Below are 20,204 nucleotides of genomic sequence, written 5' to 3' on the forward strand. Positions count from 1 at the left end.
CCTCCTCAAACTGTTACCATAAAGTTGAAGGCACAATTGTATTGAACATATGGGGAAATGGAATGCTTCAGCATCCATTCACTTTAACTAGTAGACCAAAACCTTGACAATACCCCTGTGTCCAAAGCCAGCACCATGAGGATATGGGTTACATGGTTTGTAGTGTAAGATCCTGATTGGACTGCTTTAGAGCTTTGACCGCAATCCTACTGAACACCTTTTCAGTGCCTAACTTCCAACAAATCTGTGGCTGAATCAGCACAAAGGTACACAAGCACACTCCAAAATCTAGAACATCTTACCAGAAAAGTGGAGGATATTATAACAGCGAATGGGATGATGGAGAAGAAGAAAAAAAAAAGAACATACAATTCCTACTGTCCAGTGTCTACAAACTTTTGTCCATATGCTGTAATATATGCAAAATTCACTGTACTGGAAAAAATGGCAACATTTTCTTTCTATTAAGTTCTACATCAGCATTATTCATCCTTTAAGCTCATGAGCCTCACACTGTGCTCTCCTCTCTGGATCTCTCCATTCTCACTCTTTCAAAGTTCTGATATTCATTATTGCATTGTCGATATTAGCCTCTGTGCCTGGGTTAAACAAACCACTTTTTAAAATAACTACATTTAAAAAGCCCCCTGGCTACAAGCATGAGAACGCTTATATTATGAAATGGTGGTAATTTTAAGGAGGGGAAATGAGTGTTTAGGCACAAAGTATGAATTTGGTTCAATAGTTTTTATTCTGCTGAATGCTCGATCTTGGTGTTGAGTAGGTTTCGGTGTCAGTATCTATATTGACAAATTTTAATCACATTCTGATATATTACAATTTCTACAGTAACACAGGGAGTTTTATTGGAGATGTTAGACATTATCTAAAGTATAATATTAGCTTTTTAAAAACAAAAAGAAAATGTTTGATTTTTCATCTGTAAAATGAAAAGTTGAGAAGGAGCTGCTCATGCAGTTTTCCTCAGCTATCATTCAATCTGTCCTATATACAGTATATTTAAGTCTTGTTTGGTTTAGCTAATAAATTAGACATTAAAAAGAGGACAGTCTGGACAACTGAGAATATTATTGGTGCTCCTCTTCTCGCTCTCCATGAAATGTACACCTTCACGGTGGAGAAACAATCATCATGGACATGAGCACCAGAACTTCAAGACAAGAACATATATTTCCCAAAGGCAATCCACTTAAACACACATTTTATTTAGTATATTGCCTACAATTTCACAATTTCATCGCACTACTTTATTTATTTTTATATAGTACATAGAGGTTTTCATCACCAAGACAAACTCCAATTTTTCTGAAAAGTTCTTTAAAAAAAAGGTGGCTTTTAAAATTCAAGCAATTTTTTTTGTATAGGGTTTTTAACAATGAACATTGTCTCAAAGCAGCTTTACACAGATAATGTGGTAATAAAAATGAATATGTTCTTTATAAATGATAAAATCATATTCATTTCAAATGAGAAGAAAAGAAAGGCTGGTGAACAGTCAACAGATTTTAGCTGTTATACTGTACATGATAATAGGAACCAACTGCTCATCTTGCGGTGGTTTAACTGCGTCAAATATAACTAGAACTAATGCTGTGGTTTAAGAGGAGTGAATAAATAAAGTGCTGTTATTGAGATATTACCTAAGGCCACATCACACCACCTCACCCCAGAATATTTTTTATTTTTTATTTTTTACTTCTTGTACATTTTGGCTTATGTAATATGTATTAATTTTCCAACTTTTAAACGTTTAAAGTGAATCATCGTGACCTCATCATGTTTTGTGTGTGTGTGTGTGTGTGTGTGTGTGTGTGTGTGTGTGTGTGTGTCTGCGCGTGTGTGTGAAACTAGCACTTTGAGCGGATTAGTGCAATCAGAAGCCTTGAGTGTGTTTAAACACGGCTTGAGGGACAGGAACTCAATCTGTGTCTCACCCAGTCGAATTAATCAGCCCTGTATTAACACACACAACTATTTTCAGATTTGGATTTTGTCAGGGTCACCGTGTGCTTGTCAAAGTTCAAAGATCACTCTGCTGAGGTCACCTCGGACAGCAGACAGGAAATTAGGTGTGTTCTGGGTGGCCAGAAGAGGGCAGCCACACTTATGATATAACATTAATAATACACACTGTTTGACAGGCTGATGTAGATGGAAACTGCTTTTGCCCAGTGGTCAGGCTATTTATTTTTAATGTTAACTATTTAAATATATGAATCATAGCCTTCTGTCTGGTAATTACAATAACAATGGTTATGACAGGTATCATATTCCTTTTATATGTTTGTAATAAATGTGCTTATAAATACATATTGTGCACAATTGTCTTTGGAATCAGAATAAAATTTCCCCTTTACTTAAAACCCAAAACTGCCTCAGCATGACAATGCCCCTGTGCACAAAGCCAGCTCCATGAAGATATGGTTAACATAAGTCAACCCTATGAATTGGAACGCTGACTGCACCCTCATGTCTCCTCACCCCACATCAGTACCAGACTTGTTTACACCCTTGTTTTGAATAAGAACAAATCTTCACAAGCTAAATCTAGTGGATCTAGTGAATCCCAGAAAAGTGTGTAAATACAGCAAATAAGGACTAAATGTGGAATGTTCAAAAATAGTATAAATTTGTTTTATATATATATTTATATATATGTTGATATTATTCAGAGCCTTTATTTCCCCCTCCCTCAAGTTTCTTCTCTGAACAACAAACTATATTCATGACACAGGCTTAAGACTAATCCCCATTTGAAATAGTTAGTAGGCCTATATCTGCAAAATGACTCACAGAGATGGAAATCCTCATTGTCGCACGTCATTCATCGTGTGTGTGTGTGTGTGTGAGTGTTTGAGTGTATATATGTATTCAAGTGGCATCCCTCATGGGGTCAGGGGTGTTTGAAGATGATAATTGGAATCGAGCTGCCGTTATGTCTCCCAGCGGAACCCCTCAGACCGGACCGCGTGTGTGTGTGTTTGTGTCTGTGTGTGTGTGTGTTGGGATATAAAAAGAGAAGAGAAGTATGAAGATGGTCTCAAGCATAGATACTCCCAGGCAAGAGCATCTCAGACTTGTTCTCAGCTGATCTGAATTTGAATAAACCATACCAACTCATCAAACAAGGTAAAATGAAAATAAATGTTTAATCCATTTTGTGTTTTTTGGTGTAATTTTGCAGAATCGAAATAGCATACATTACCTCTGATCTACTCTTTACCACGTTATTTTCTACTTGTATTTTTTTTTGCTTTTTTTTATTAATTAAAAAGTGCTAAATAAATTATCATTGTTATTATTATTATTATTATTATTATTATTATTGTTGTTATTATTATTGGTGATTGTGGTGGTAAATCAGGACTGAAACTGCAACTGTGAAAAAAAAAATTAGAAATGAGAGCAAATTTCTTATTTACCATTTGGCTTACTTAATAAAATGATTGACTGTAATGTATTTGTGTGTGTGTGTGTGTGTGTGTGTGTGTGTGTGTGTGTGTGTGTGTGTTTAGCATGATGGTCAGTGTGTGCAAACTGTTGCTGGTAGCTGCCTTGTTGCTGTGTTTGCAAGCTCAGCTGTCTATCTCTCAGCACTGGTCTCATGGATGGTACCCTGGAGGAAAGAGAGAAATCGACTCTTACAGCTCACCAGAGGTTTATTTCTCTCTCTCTCTCTCTCTCTCTCTCTCTCTCGTTTCTTTCTCTCTCTCAAACACACACAGCTTTACATAAAATAACTGAAAGTGAAAGTTTTTGAGACACAAATTGAAAAAAACTTCTAATTTCTTCTACCAAAGTTGAATTTGAGTTGAAGGCAAAATGTTAAGTATTAGGAACAAACCTGAGCAGCGTAATGTCTAATACCTTGTATCTATTACAGGACAGTAAAGAACTCAGACTATGCCACTGTGTTATGTTGAACCTGATGCTCAGAAGACTTTCTGGTTTTCAAGTTCAAACTTTAAAAGTTCTGTTGTCCTCAAACACACGGTATCAAACCAAACACACGGTATCAGACCAAACACACTGTATCAGACCAACAAAGAAAATGCGGTAATCATTAGCAAGCATAATACAGCAAACCTAAAGTATTCTGAAAATAGACTGAAAAGGCTGAGGTCAAATTCACATTTCCTGTCAGCGGTTTATAAAATCTTCCTTCTGTTTCTCACGGTTTGAATAGATATCTGGGGAGATTAAACTGTGCGAAGCAGGAGAATGCAGCTATCTGAGGCCACTGAGAACCAATATCCTAAAGAGCATCCTGGTAAGAACTCAATCTGCATCGTTTTACTATTGATTTATGATTAACGAAAGATCAGTGCGTGAATTTATAATGTCTATGCTCCTAATGGTGTTAATTGCCTAATTCCTTAATGACTTGATGACTCAATAGAAATGTGTTAATGACTTGATGACTTAATCAGTTCATCGGTCATTCAGCATTTGCTTTATACGCTTATTATTAAAGAATATCTGAATCTCTTTTTAGAGAAATGTTATCATGTAAACCTCGTGTTTTTACTCAAGTTTCTTGAGTTACCTTCCTCACACCTGCAAAAAGTGCTTTCAATTGTTCTTTCATTTTACCACAATGATTGTTTCCTCAACAGCTTGATGCCCTTGCAAAGGAATTCCAAAAAAGGAAGTGACCTCATCAAATTGTACCTCCAGGATCACAGCCTCTTTCTTTGCTTTGTTTCTCTGCACTGTTCTGGATAAACACCTCTGCTAACCTGTGGATGTGAGCATGTGTTTATGTTTTTGTGGTTTTAGCATTAAGCTTTCTGTCATCTGTCTAAGAAGCAGCCCTGTGAAATTGCATCATGTGATCGTTCAATAAAATGTTTATTTTGGTATTCTGTCTCTTTCTGAACTAACAATTGAAAAGTTGGCTGCATTTCCAAATACATAATTACCTGTGTGAAAGACTAGCTTGTGTATGCTTGTCGAACTCCTTATACTGTAAAGCCTATTCTGAGTACTTTTCACCTGAAACCTGCTTCTAATCTGGAGAATTATTAATGGTTTAGCCTGTGGTAGATTTTCTTACATTGTCTATAACTCCAGAGAACATTAGGAACGCTAACACTAAATAAACCAAAATGTGGCAAAAACATATGAGGACACTACATGTGAACCTTCTCCCAAACTATTGTCACATATTTGAAGGCATAAATATAGCAAGAATGTCTGTGTTTACTGTAGCATTATACTTTCCCTTCCCTTTCCCTTTCCCACATACTGGGATGAATTGGAATACCAGGCCTCTGACTACACAGGCTAATCACTAAAGAGAAGTTCCAAAGTGAATCAGAAAGTATTCACGTAAAAATGGGGTTATTATAACAAAAGGAAGATCAATTCCATATGGTTTTGAAATAAAATAATAAATAATAATCGGGTTTCCACATACATACATGTATGTACGTGTATGTATGTAACAAATCATGTAACTTAGTGCATAAATAGTGTACATTTTTATAGGTACAACAGAGCTCTAAATATTGTGCAAATGTTTGCTATTATTAACTCCTGACTGTGCTTGTGTAGCTCAACAATATATATTGTCTGAAGAATGATATGCCTCTGTAGTACCTCAGATTCTGATGGACATTAGTATGCTCTGATAAAGCTGATTCACACTGACTTTCACACAAACATTCAATGATAGTGAGTATGCTCAAAATGCTAATGGAAGCTACACCAAGAAACTGAACACCAAGTATGGACTTGTCCTTGTAAGGAGAAGACTAGCATTGCTCCACTGGCCACGCAGGCGATTCCAGGAAGTATCTTTGGAAGTGGACGCCTCCTCACAGGCTGCAGAGATACAAGGGTGTGTTGCCAGTGTACCACAGTGTACCAGTGTAAGGTTACAGCACATGAAAAATAAGGTGGTCCATCTTGGCCTAATGTTCTTTATAGTGACGACAGCTGATAGAAATCCTAATCCACACTTACTCTTCTGACAGTCAGCTATATAAGCACAACAGGATGTTAGGTCAATTAGCTTTCTTCACCTTGTTCAGAATGTCCTCAATTGACCACATTAATGACTGGTATCACTGACAGGAGCTAATCAACTGAACTATGCTGTTACTTGTGCTATTATTATTCGAAGTGGAATTAGTGAAATGCACTTCTCTCTATTACTTATACTCCAACCCACTTACTTCCTTTCCAAGAAAAAAACACCAACTGTAACTTGTCTGACTAATAATAATATAAATATGCTCTTTATTTTAGTCAGTTTTTCCACTGACCAAATTCACAAATATAAAAAACTATATTATTATTACAACCATGGCAGTAAAACTAACAGCATCATCATTTGGGTGTTACAATACCATCATTAAGTTAACATGTAAGTGCTCATAACATTTATATTTATTTATTTTATAGTTATTTCAGTGTCTAATTCCCCTTTCACCACACACACACATTCAATTGCTCGCACATTTGCTTCAGTATTAACCCACCTAACTAGACACATGCGCACATGACTCATTTTGTATTAATCTCCTGTAAGAGCACACACCCTAATAGAGTTGTATTATGTATTATAACATGCATTATAATACTTTATCATTACTGACATAATGAATGTGTTCATAAATTTCAGTGAAACAGGTCACAATAAACAGGAGAATGTTTGTAAGGTACACTACAGTATATGTACAGTATATACTTGAACATTGGCATTAATATGGAATGTAACTCTTTCCACACATTCCTGCTAGAACTGCCAACAAGAGAATCTCTATTATTACATTATTATATGTATTATAAATATTTAGATTTTTCCACGAAGTCTTTCGCACAATAGCTGTATTTTCCAGATTTGTTGGGGGAAAAAAGTTGATCAGTTACACCATGAAGTTATGGGAAAGAGTAGTGGAAGCCAGGCTGAGAGAAGAGGAGATCTGTGAGCAACAGTATGGTTTCATGCTGAGGAAGAGCACCACAGACGCATTATTTGCTTTGAGAATGTTGATGGAGAAGTATAGAGAAGGTCAGAAGAAGTTGCATTATGTGTTTGTGGATTTGAAGAAAGCGTACTAAAGGATGCTGAGAGAGGAGTTGTGGTATTTTATGCGGAAGTCTGGTGTGTCAGATAAGTATGTGAGGGTGGGGCAGGACATGCATGAGGACAGTGTGACAGCAGTGAAGTGTGCAGTAGGAAAGACTGGTTCAAGGTGGAGGTTGGACTGCATCAAGGATTGGCTCTGAGCCCTTTCCTGTTTGCAGTGGTGATGGACAGGTTAACAGACGAGGTCTGACAGGAGTCTTCATTGACTATGATGTTTGTGGATGATATTGTTATTTGTGGTGAGAGTAGGGAGCAGGTTGAGAAGAGCCTGAAGAAGTGGAAGTACGTGCTGAAGAGAAGGACTGGTGAAGATAGAGGAGTTTAGGTACCTGGGGTCAACAGTGCAAAGTATTAGAGAGTGTGTTAGAGAAGTAAAGAAAAGAGTGCAGGCAGGGTGGAGATTCCAGAAAGCACAGTTTCACTGTTATATAGCTCCACAAACATGTAATCATTTTAACTTGCAATTGGTGTGTGGTGATTCGGTATGCTCTGCTATGTCTGAGTAATGATAATTAGAAGTTTAAATAAAATAATTGGTTTCAGAAGTTAAGCCTTATTTTAGGTTAAAAATAGCATATACACTATGTTACTAACGTATTTAAATAAAGAATAAGCCTGTTGCCCACTGTTTATTATTTTCATCCTACCATCATTCAATGATAGAATGAAGGGGAAAGACAGCTCATCCATATTTCTCAGTGGCTGCATTTGTATTTAGATCAAGGTTAGTTGCACTGGCATTAGGCGACTCATTATATGGTTCATTTGGATAACTCATATACAACAATATTCTTAATTCCCACACCTCTTTGGACAAGTAAGTACCCTGTGGATCAAGTCCCTAAGAGGTAATTTTTACTAAAGAACTATTTCTCACAGTGGGTTTGTGAAGCAAAACTTAAAAAACTCTTACATTGGAAAAATCGCATCCTATTATTATCAAAATCATGTTTATCACATGAAATGATCACTAAAATGTTGAATCATGACTTGGTGAGTGAGTCACATGCAAGTTGAGGATAAACAGATTTTAACGCTAAGCAACATTAACCCCTAACCATAAGCAAAACATCAAAGACTAATCTGTCTCACTTGACTTTCCAAAGTTCCATCAACTTTCCATCGAAATTTCATTTGCATGGCCATGAAAAATTTAAGAGAGTTCAACCTAAACAATACAATAAAATACAACATTCAACCATATTACTCCACTTTAAACACACACCCACACATTTGCTTTGCTGCTGGGAAAAATAACAGCTGGTCAACATCATGACCAGAATAATGCAAACATGAATCCCCCTTTTGTTAGACATAGGGACGTCAGCCAATCCAGTGGAAAAAATGCAAACCTATATGTGTGCGTGTAAAAAATTGTCCAATAAGAATATGGCAGTTATGACCTTGAGGGGAGCTGCTATTATTATTATTATTATTATTATTATTATTATTATTATTATTATTATACTGCAATTAATAAAATGTTTTCCTACCAACCCTACTATACCAAGAAGTACCCATAAAGCATTACATTTTTTAAATAAATAAATAAATAAATGTTGTAAGTCGCTCAGGAAAAACATGTGCCAAATGACGTAAGCATAACGCTTGTGGCTGCTTTCCACATCTGCAAATTAGCTGACCTACAAGTTTTGGGTATATTCAGTTCCCTTACTGTGACGGTCACATTTGCTAAATGTGTTTACACACAACACTTTGGCTGTAGTTCTCTTTTGCTTTATTCTGCATTTTGCATGCATTTCTTCCTACATCAACGGTTATCTGGATTGCCGTTAAGCCTGTGGCTACATGTCACTCCAGTACAGATCATGCCAAAGTTTTGTTATCTCTTCATGCCATGTTGTGCCCTGCTTAAAAGGGGCTGTTTTAGAGTACCACAACTAAATTACAAATTACAAATTACCACTACTAGCCCTCACTCAACTTCTGTGGCCCCTTGAACTTGATTATTTATATTGTATTAATCTTTACTGTCATTTGTTGAATGGAAAAACATCAGCTGGTTCAAGTGAGCCTGTGTTCACAGTAGCATCAGATACTTGTTCTTGTCTGTGTATCCCATCCAACTCAAGAAATGGCAGGTGGTGTTTCCTGAGGTGCTCATCATGTTTGTAAATACAGTAAGAACAACTTTGGAGATTATTTGGAACGCATCAGTGCATCAGTTCACGACTTTACTAATAGTCTTGTGGTTGAATGCACACAATTCTCCACAAGCACATGCCAAATTCTAATGTAACATCTTCCAGGAAGTGTGGAGATTATAACTACAAATAAATGAAAAAAACTTTTTTCCATGTAGTGTTCTTATAGTGTAACTCAAAAGTAAAATGGGTGTAACAATTACACTGCTTCTTTTTTTGGTTTATACAATGGAAACACACACACACACACACACACACACTCTCTCTCACACACGCTCTCTCTCACACACACACACTCACACTCACACACACACTCACACTCACACTCTCTCTCTCTCTCACACACACACGTCACTGCTTTTTACTCATAGAGTTTCTTGATTACCCTGTGTAATTGTAGGTATGTTTATATTTAGGTAATAACTGTAACATGTTTATTCAGGGGCTACTACTTGTATTTTAAGCTCCTAGTTTGGTGTCAGTGTCAGTTGAGAGTGTCAGCTATAAGGAAATACGAGAGAGAGAGAGAGAGAGAGAGAGAGAGAGAGAGAGAGAGGTGTAAAGTAACAGGAAACATGAAGAATCTATGCGAGATTTACATGTAGTTGCTGAGAACTGCCGAGCAACTGCTGAGCTGCTGAGAACTGTTTTGTTGTCCGGTCTGTTTACAAGACATATGCGAACTTTTCTAGACTTTTTTCAATCCCTTTTCTTCTGGATTTGGCGTGGATCGTAAGCGGCTGCAGTGCCCCCCATTAACGGTAAGTTAACTTCAGCTTGACAGTGTTCTAGAGCAGAGACTCTTCAAACTAAGACTTTTCCATTTTCCATTTGCTATCTAGAAACCTGCTCTAGCATGTCTTTTACTGTCTTTATCACTTGCATTATTATAAAGTTTTTTGTTTGTTTAGTTTGAAACATTCTCACAGGCTTACAGTCAAAAAGTCTTAATACATTAGAAGTTCACTCACTCAAGTGACCAACATTCTGACATCAGTGGAAACATTGTTTAGAATGAAATTCTTTTTAATGCCATTCAATTCTTCTATAAATTATTTGCCAAAAAGTCAACTTTAGAATGTCGCTTCTTTCCTAAAGATTGTCCATAAGACACGGCAGAAGACACAATTTCTAAATAGTCTTAAAACTCGTCAATGTTAGGATGACTGCCAACTTCCTACAGCTCACCGAACCCTACTACATTTAATACATTTATTGGGTTTTTCAAATATTAAATGGTTACAAAATAATAAAACCTGCAGGATATCATTCGTAGAGTAACTACTACTGTTTGTTCTTTTATGGCCTCATGATCTTTCTTCTCTTTTTCTTTACTTCCATTTGTTTCTTTTCCGCCACATCCTTAAAACGGTTAGTTAAAGCTAAAACAGCCTTCACCGCTCTTCCCACACACGCTGTTTAGTTTGGATTGTGATGCAATTATCCAGCATTCCAATGTGAAGTTTCTCTCTGAGAACTTGCAGCTTACTAAAAACTTGTTTTTTTTCTGATCAGACGAATGGCTTCCCCTTTTCTAGCAGGTAAAAGATTCATGATGGTTAAGGAAACATGTCTCAATGCCTTAAAAAAACCTATATATAATGAAAATGGATACTTTTAAAATAAAACAATTCACACAATTTTTATTATATTCCTAAAATCTGTTTGCCAAGTAGGTTACACATGGAAGGAGTTTGTGAGTTACACAGTCACAATTAAACAGACAATCATAACAGATCCAGAGCAAAAAAAAGACCTGTTATGCCATATACAGGTCCCTATGTATTGTGTAAACATCCGTTTTACCTGGAAAACAAGAAACCCCTGTCAAATCAGGCTTTAATATTTTTCCAATTATTTCCTATTTTCCAATCACTCGGAAATTTGGGTGGGTTTAGCCGAAAGTTAGCGTGTTGTATGTTATTTATCATTATTAGGGATAAAGATAGGGAAATGATGTATGTATGAAGCTGCAATTTCGCTCTATTGTCTCGTTTTCATCTGTTATTCACAATCCCAGTGATGGACAATATTTTTTACTACAGAGTATTTTCATTTTCGGAAACTATGCTACATTTTAATGGTCAATATATTTTATTAAATTTTTTATTTATTGCATGCAGTTCCTCGCTACTTTGAAGTGAAGGCATAAATGACCGTAAATGATAATTTAACATAAGCTATAGCTGTGCAGTTTTGGTTATCGTTTCTGTGGAGTAACAGTGCTCTCACTTTTTGCCTGTAACAACAGAAAACTCTTTACAAAGGTATGATATGCAGGGGAACAGAACACTGAATTGCATAAAAATATTATATATATATATATATATATATATATATATATATATATATATATATATATATATATATATATATATATATATATATATATATATATATATATATATATATATATATATATATATATATATATATATATATATATATATATATATATATATATATATATATATGTAAGTATACTTTTACTATTGATAATTAAGTTTGCTCAAACCCAAATGTCTATAGCAGGGGTCACCAACGTGGTGCCCATGAGGACCACATGGGTAGCCCACGGGCCTTTTCTGAAAATAGCTGTTTCCTACTTTGTTGAATCATTGTTGATAATTATTAGGTGAAATCATTAGCATGATCAGTGTCTTCACATAGATGAATATCATTAATTATTAATAATAACATATAATAAAAGGTAAATTGAGCAAATTTGTTATTTCAGATCAAACTGAAACGTGTGTGTATCAAACTGGTAGCCCTTCACATTAATCTGTACCCAAGAAATAGCTCTCAGTTTCAAAAAGGTTGGTGACACCTGGTCTATAGTGTATAGCAAAAAAAGTCCAAACCTTTAAAACTTTCAAAGAGCTAGAGAAAAAGGGAACAGACTGAGGTAAACTTAATTTAAAACACTTGAGCTCTTCAAACCTTTCACTCTTGAATATTTAGCGTGATGAGTAACTGGTGTCTGTGGTATGTGTTCGGCTTTATTTGAGCTAACTCAAAACCTGTGCTCTGTTGACCAACAGACCTTCTGGTAAAATAGAGAGATGGAAAATAAGGCTGATGTTAATGCCTTTTTAATTGTTTTATTCTTTAGAATGAAAAGCTTCAAAAGATACGTCCAACAGAGAAGAACTTTGCTGATCTTCTTATTGTCACTACTGGCATTTTGGCGTCTGATCAGATATGCCAACAATTTATTAAACAACACCAACGATGTTACAGTCATCAAATCCATACAAGCCAACACAAGGTTAAAAGATAACCGGTGGCATATTACTAAGAAACATGGAATCAACTGTCAGGATATTTACGACATGGACCCTGTTGCTTTGGGCAAGTCTTTGGAAATCAGACGGAAACCCTCTCCGACTCCAAGTGACGAAACCATTGTGAACGCAACTTTGGACTGTGGAGAGTTCTTGGCATCAACGGGGTACAATGATGTCCAGATCTCTGAGCAGGAGCGTCATTTTCCAATCGCTTTCTCTCTGGTGGTGCACAAAGAAGCACACATGGTCGAGAGGATCCTGCGTGCAATTTATGCACCAAGCAACATCTATTGCATCCACTATGACCTGAAATCTTCATCCGCTTTCAAAGAAGCTGTAAATGGCCTGGCGCGCTGCATTCCCAATGTCTTTGTGTCTTCGCGGTTAGAGACAGTGCATTACGGGGGTATCTCACGCCTCCGTGCTGATCTCAACTGCCTCTCTGATCTTCTGAACTCCGATGTACGCTGGAAATATGCCATCAACCTCTGTGGCCAGGATTTCCCACTCCGAACCAATGCTGAGCTCGTATCTGATTTCAAGGCCCTTAATGGAATGAACATGCTTGAGACAGTCCGTCCCAGTGAATACAAAAAGCAGCGCTACACCTTCCAGTTTAAGCTCAAAGATGAAAAATCACCGTTAAACACTGTTCTGGTAAATACAGGTGAGAAGAAAAAGCCTCCACCTCATAACATTGAGATATTTGTGGGCAGTGCTTACTTCGTTCTCTCGAGAGACTTTGTAAACTTTGTGTACTGGAGTCCTCTGGTAAAAGACTTTCTTGCTTGGTCTGAGGACACATATTCACCTGATGAACATTTTTGGGCCACCTTGAGTCGTGTGCCTGGAGTCCCTGGTGAAATCAAAAGGTTTGAGCCCGACATTATAGACTTGATGAGCAAAACACGTCTGGTCAAGTGGCAATATCTGGAGGGAAGCCTTTATCCAGCCTGCACAGGGGTACATGTACGCAGCGTGTGCATTTATGGTGCTGCCGAGCTCCGGTGGCTCCTTAACGACGGACACTGGTTTGCCAATAAGTTTGATCTTCAGGTAGATCCTGTGGTCATCGAATGTCTTGAATGGAACTTGACTAGAAAACAGGAGACAGAAAACAGTGTTTTCCAAAAAACATAATAATAACTCATTTTCTGTGAATAAACAGTATTTGTACTGACTGGTTCTACTGGACAGATTTTTTTTTAAAAGGGGGGGGGGGGGATTTGGTTCAAGATGTATTTATTTATTTATTCCAGGATTTTTACGTTTTCATGAATTTGTTAGAAGTGTTGCTGTGTCATGACACTGCTGTGCAATGAAGGGATTTTAGACTGTTTTTATGCGTTCAGTTTATTACATGTATATATTATCAAATTAGTTTTGAAGCAATAAAGCCTATGGGAACATAGTGACACATTTAAAGTAATGTAAGTCTGAGTATAGTGCAAATTTGACATCAAGTCTATGCAAACTTAGCAATGTGTAATTTTATACTCTGACACAGGTGTGAAAAAATGCTGTAAAGGAGGAATGCTTTCAAAAACACTATTGTTCTCTTTTTTATCAATTAACAATTGTTCAGATCAGGACTGAAGGTAGTTGTCAATGACATTGGCTGTATGTTTGGGGACGTTGTCTTGCTGCAGAAAAAAATCGGACCACTCAGACACCTCCCTGATGGTTCTGCATGATGGATAAGTACCTGCCTATATTTCTCAGCATTGACAACATTATTAGTGAAAAAATCTCCAACTCCAACTGTGGAAATGAAGCCCCAAACCTCCACCATGCTTGACTTCTGCTTGAAAATACTCATTATACTCATTAATGTACTGTTCTTCAGCCCTTTGAATAATAAAAATCTATATAAACAGATTTCCACTTTAAGGCATTAAGAACGCATTGTACTGTGTCGGCAAATAAATGAATGTTGCCAGTGAACATATACTGCAAAAATGACTAAATAAACTGTGAGCTGTTGATTATAGCATTTAAGATTTTTCAGAGCTCTTGTGCAATGCTGTGAACTTGTTTGTGGACTTTTCTTCATTCTTTCTTTCTTTCTTTGTTTTTTTCTTTTGGCAGCTATTTTATTCATTATGGGGATGTGACGTATCTGGCACTGGCTTACTGGCCTCATATTACATTTTTTTCATGGCCCTCTGTATAGGTAACAGGCCTGCAGAAATACTTGGTCATAGTTGGATGTTGTTCATGGATGTTGGATGTAATTTATAGTGACAACACGGGCCAGAAAGCAATGTTTCCAGAATCTTGTGAAATATCTGAGTTTGTTTTAAGAAACTGCCGAGTTGCAAATGCAAATGCAAACTAATGATGTGGATGTTTTAACTGAACTTGTTACACAACTGCAAGAGACACACACGTTCTGCTACAGGAGGTACAGGAAAAAAGTGGGTTGGGATAATCAAGAGGATATGATTCTTGTGAAATTAGTGGAAATGTAAAAAGTCGAGTTGCTGAATCAGTCTTATTTTACAATGCCTTATGAGACTTTACCCTGCTTTAACTTTCTACATAATGCTGCCTTTTGTGAAGTTGTTTGGGTAAAGAATATAAAGGCAATTTCTTTTTTCCCCTTTAACCCATTTCACATTGGACATGCTGTGGTAGTGCTGGTTTACACCACTGCAAGAAGGTATATTTGCATTGCAAAGGGAGAGAGGCAATGGGATGACACAGGTGTTGAGAACTAGAGAAGCAAACTAAGGAAGCAAATGAGCCAAAGTAATATATGTTTTATTTAACTATTAAATACATTTGATGGAATATATATTTTTGTTAACAGTCAATAAAACAATCTCAGTGAAATATAAGGCAGAGTATTATCATGTTCATAAAAGGTATGAATGAGTGTGAAAATGAACCATTCATTTGTAAAGTGTACCTGGTTTTAAGTGACATGACTCTTTTCCAGGTACTCCGAAGAATAGACACTGAAGCAACACAGCAGATAATAAATGATTTTTGAAATTCTAAGGAGACTAATCTGGGATTTTGTATGATATCTATCACAAAGAGTGTTATTCATACACCGTATCAGGTATCCAAAACATCAGATGTACTATGGAACACTGTGACGATCATCTTCTTGATCTTACGTTATTGCTCCAAAATGTTGAAAGGACAGAAAGAAAACTGGTCAAGGAGTTTTTTCCTCAGCTAGGTTTGGAATAATGAAAAATAACTTTCCAGCATATAAACATCCCAAAGTATGAATTCAAGTCAAAATAAAATTAAAATAAAACACAAAGTACTATTAAATGTGAAAATAGCATTTTATAATATAAGCCCATTTCCAAAAAGTTGGAAAAGGACAAAATTATTTGCAAATCTCATAAAACCATGTTTTATTCACAAAAGGGACATTGTATACCTGTGATCTTCCGGGACCTCATCTCAGAAAGAGGCAACAAAAGAGTGGAAAAGTGAGTGGTATTAAAAAGAAACAAGTGAAGGAATATTTGCAACTACGTCTACAAATTTTGGAACAATTCAGAATAATGTTCCTCAACTTTAAAATGTATTTTTTTGTATCTTTTTAATTGTTTAATAATTTTAATTGTAATTGTGGTCCTTCTTGACTAAAAGCTTCTTGCCATATCGTGAAAATCTGAAAAACCTCTGTGTGCAAGAAACATTGTATACCGGTGATCTTCAGGCCCTCAGGCAGCACTGCATTAAAAATAGGCATGTATTGGCTCTTTATTGGAAATTACTGCCTGTAAACACAGTCTGAAATCATTGTCTGTCATGACATGCAGGTTAAAGCTCTATCATGCTAAGAACAAGCCGTATGTGAACATGATACAGAAACATCATCCTCTCATTTAAAATGGTCTGAGGCATAAAGGAAAACTAATCCAAATTATTTTTGGAAACTATGGTCGACACATCCTATGGGATAATGAGGAGAGGGACCACCTGGCTTGCTACTTGTTTACTTACAAAAGAAAAGTTGAGGATGTTGATAAAAAGATGTTGATAAAAGATGTTAATAAAAGGCAATTTTAAGCTGGGTTGAAAATTATTTCAACTTTGTAAGCGAGGGATGGACCACTGGATGTTTAAAACTGGAGAGAACAATTCAGCAGCTGTTGAATATAGTCAGTGACCTGAGTCTGATTGTATCCAAAACAACCTGACAGATAATATCTACCAAACAAGTGAGTATTACAGACTGAAATTTGGTTGGATGACATGGGAAGACATTACTTTATATACAGTATGTTAAAATGTTCTCTAAGAAATCAAAAGCAGAGTGCAGATATGACCTCTTAATTGTTAAAAAGAAATGGTAAAAAGGGATCGCATGCTTGTAGATGCTTTTTCGATACTGCCTGTTTGACCTGCGACAAAAACATCTGTCTTAGAAGTCGACAAAACAGTCAATAGTGCACATAAATTTATTTGATGGCAGACTTAAAAGTATACGTAATGGCCGCATTTACCTTATTGTGCTTCATATTTTATACCCACCAGCGTCGTTCTCATATGAGGCATTTCTGTTACATAAATTAAACAGCATTAACTAAAAAAACACATTTAAACAGTTAAACTGAAGTGAAAATGAATAATGATAAATCAATTTAGATATATTTTATTTTATTTTAGACACTATACAGGAAAGCTAAATCTTGTATTCACTGTATTGTTCTTATATTGCTTGATCTTGATTAGATGATTTAAATTTGAAAATAGGAATGGTGAGAATAGTATAATACTATAAAGTGTGTTTCTGTATGTAGATGGTGCCAGTACTGAAAAAAGAAGCCACGTCTCAGATAACAACCACACCCCTGAATATTGCTTATCAGCTTATAACTGGACAATAGGCTTTGTATTTGTGCTCATTCACCCACAAGGGCATTAGTAAAGTCAGGTACTAACTTGGGTGAAGAAACCTTGAGTGCTCTCAGCGTTCCAATTCCAATGTGTTCAGAGCTCAATAGCAGGCCACTCAGACATCATATACAATTGTGTGCTTCTGGATGAGAACTAGGGGTGTGTCAATACATTTTGAATTTAAAACTCGGATTTAAACTCTGATGCTAAACAATATGCATTTTGCATGTATGCATGCATAAAACAAACAGTAAAAAGCTACAAATAGTGGTTTAATATTGTAAACAAAATGTACTACTGGTTCACCATACCTTGGAAAGTGAATAAATAATTATTAATTATATAATAAATAAAATATAATTATTTTATATAACAGAGCAATTGTAAAACATTTTTTGTATTGCATATGGTTATGTGTTTGCAACGAATACAATTTGAATTGATTTGTTCTGAATTTGGTAGAGCTCTAAAGTCAGCTCAAATGACAAATATCACTAGAGTAAAGGCAATAAAACCCTAAAATCTGGACTAATATTGGGCCATTTTGGACTTGGCCTATTTTTGCCTTCTTTGCTGGCCTAAACACTATCATAAGCACTGACCTACATTCACAACATAAATTCTAATATTTGTTCCATTAAATTGTATTAATTTATTCCCAACAGTTTATTCTCTTAATTTCGTAGGGTTTCTCTTGGCTGCACTGCTTCCAGTATGTGGATGTTAGATTTTTTTTGTCAGATTTCAGCCTCTATGTGCTGCCATGTCAATCTAATCTGCCCAGGGCCTTCAAAGTCTCTACTGCTGCCCCTTTCACCATAGAGAATATTATCAATGGGTCTGTTTCTTTAACCAATAAGATTTCATATTCACCTTACAGCTAGCTGGCCCAGAATAGTCAGGCTAAGTTCTACTGGCAAAACAAGTCTGTAGCACTGCACACATTAATACATCTGAGTTAGACTTTTTATGCCTACAGAGAAAGAGAAATTGATTTTGTACTTAAAAATAAAATTTCAATAAAAGCTAGACATTGTGAGGAGGTCAGCCAACCCAAAAGCTAGGTAGCTTGTCTCAGGGTTTGTTCTCCATTTCCAGACCAGTGAATACGAGCGTTACCACTGGCTTACAGCTTCTAAGGAGCGGTGCAAATTGTGAGTCTGCATCTCTGGTGAGTAGGTTGTATTTTATTTACAATGTTTTTGTCATGTTATTAGACAAATATTGGTTCTAAACTGCTCCAGATGATGTAGGTGGCACAGCTGTGGTGGTAGTGTAGAGGTTTGGAGTCTTAACTGGGTTTCTTGCTTTAGTAAAATGGTATTTACCCTCCATATGTGAAATGCGTTTCTTTCTCTGTAATACTACGTGTTGTTATATTGCCTTTTTGTATTGTATTGATGGTTTCTATAATTGTGACGTGATAGTGGTGGTACTAAGAGGTGGATTAAGTCAGGTAAGTCCCCACTGAAGGCCAAGATACCAAATGCACGGCCCGCCACTGGGTGAAAGGTTAAATAAACTTTTTATGAAGTTTATTCTTTTAGATGTTTTCTCTAAGGGAAGCTTACAGAGTAACCAATTTCAGCTGAAAGGACCTCAGTTAAGCCCCGACCACTTTATATCTATAATCTCGACAGAAAAAGGTTTGTGAACCCTCAGATGTAGCAGAAAATATTTTATCAACTTCATCAGGCATTCAGGTCACACACTGACAGGCTTGTCTAACATACCATATGCTTATATAATGAAGATGACAACACTGTTAGCAATTTGGCTCAGTGTAATTTTGAAGCACTTGTTGCTCTTCTTGCTGGTGCAGGTCTGTCGATAGAAATAGCTACAACATAAGTGGTTAAATCCGTCCATACATACTATTAGCTGAAAAGGCACGGCATTGCGTTTCTCCCTACTCCGCCCAATTCCCCTTCCCACTACAAAATCCACCAGTGTAGTTATGATGTACATCTACAAGATGCATAATCAGCAGAAGTTAGCCAGTATTCATAGGATATTTTGCTACAGAACCTACTGTGTCATCACTTTAAGACGCCAGTAGACATGCTTACAACTGCTCCATCAGCGGTTTTATCTATTCAGAATTTTCCCACATTTTACATTTCTTCAGTTAATGTAATCCAATCAAAACTTTTCCCAATGACCAATCCTTTCCACAGGTTCCATACAACCAATCAGTAATGCTCACTATTTGTCCCATTTTGAACTCTTTTCTCTTCGATAGAACCTTTTCCTTTTACAACTATTCAGTTCATATGCCTACTTCTCTATTTTAGATGAGGCTGGTCAGTGTGTTGCCTTGAATGTAACCTGACAAACTCTCACTAAATATTTACTGCTACATCTGCGTGGCATACCTCAATTTCTTCTGTAGTCGTCTTCTGGGAACTCGGGTTACCGTTCACCTCTTTAAAACACAGCTGTAGTTCAACTATCCCAGCTAAGTAGCAGAATCCAGGATGTGTCCCTGCCTCTCATCCATTGTTCCAAGAATAGACTCTGTATCTGGTTCCAAGCTAATCAAGATAAGCACATCCTGAACATTGAGGAACAAATGTGAGTTTAGTGAATAACCGTAATTTATTCACTTATTAAAAGTAGTCTCTGCAAGATCGATTCATAGATTTTAATCTCAATAATCAAAGATTTGATTAGACTAAAACACATGTAGAAACAATTAAAGCCAGAGCAATAATAGAAGACTTCCTGTCTAAGTCTGAAGTTGACATGCTTGCCATTCTTTTG

At 36.4% G+C, this 20,204-nt stretch overlaps 2 protein-coding genes across 2 annotated transcripts; both read left to right on the top strand.

Annotated features, from left to right (window-relative positions):
* The first annotated feature begins 2,708 nt into the window (after window positions 1-2,708).
* gnrh2 (gonadotropin-releasing hormone 2) lies at window positions 2,709-4,848 on the top strand. The gene is made up of 4 exons (XM_046868054.1): window positions 2,709-3,150; window positions 3,537-3,678; window positions 4,208-4,291; window positions 4,638-4,848. The coding sequence occupies exons 2-4, from the start codon at window positions 3,538-3,540 to the stop codon at window positions 4,674-4,676; spliced, it is 264 nt and encodes an 87-aa protein (XP_046724010.1). The 5' UTR covers window positions 2,709-3,150; window position 3,537; the 3' UTR covers window positions 4,677-4,848.
* Window positions 4,849-9,568: 4,720 nt separating this feature from the next.
* Window positions 9,569-14,562, top strand: gcnt4b.2 (glucosaminyl (N-acetyl) transferase 4b, tandem duplicate 2). Its single transcript, XM_046868514.1, has 2 exons — window positions 9,569-10,043; window positions 12,398-14,562. Exon 2 carries the CDS (start codon window positions 12,399-12,401, stop codon window positions 13,710-13,712), a length of 1,314 nt encoding a protein of 437 aa, XP_046724470.1. The 5' UTR covers window positions 9,569-10,043; window position 12,398; the 3' UTR covers window positions 13,713-14,562.
* Window positions 14,563-20,204: the final 5,642 nt, after the last annotated feature.

Source organism: Silurus meridionalis, chromosome 15 (assembly GCF_014805685.1).
Source record: "Silurus meridionalis isolate SWU-2019-XX chromosome 15, ASM1480568v1, whole genome shotgun sequence".
Classification (NCBI taxonomy): domain Eukaryota; kingdom Metazoa; phylum Chordata; class Actinopteri; order Siluriformes; family Siluridae; genus Silurus; species Silurus meridionalis.

What these genes read in the sequence shown, in the direction of transcription:
- gnrh2 (XM_046868054.1), top strand. Translation starts at nt 3,538, where the DNA reads ATGATGGTCAGTGTGTGCAAACTGTTGCTGGTAGCTGCCTTGTTGCTG. An exon ending in ACTCTTACAGCTCACCAGAG is followed by an intron (nt 3,679 to 4,207) that starts GTTTATTTCTCT and finishes CGGTTTGAATAG; the next exon opens with ATATCTGGGGAGATTAAACT. An exon ending in ATATCCTAAAGAGCATCCTG is followed by an intron (nt 4,292 to 4,637) that starts GTAAGAACTCAA and finishes TTTCCTCAACAG; the next exon opens with CTTGATGCCCTTGCAAAGGA.
- gcnt4b.2 (XM_046868514.1), top strand. Translation starts at nt 12,399, where the DNA reads ATGAAAAGCTTCAAAAGATACGTCCAACAGAGAAGAACTTTGCTGATC.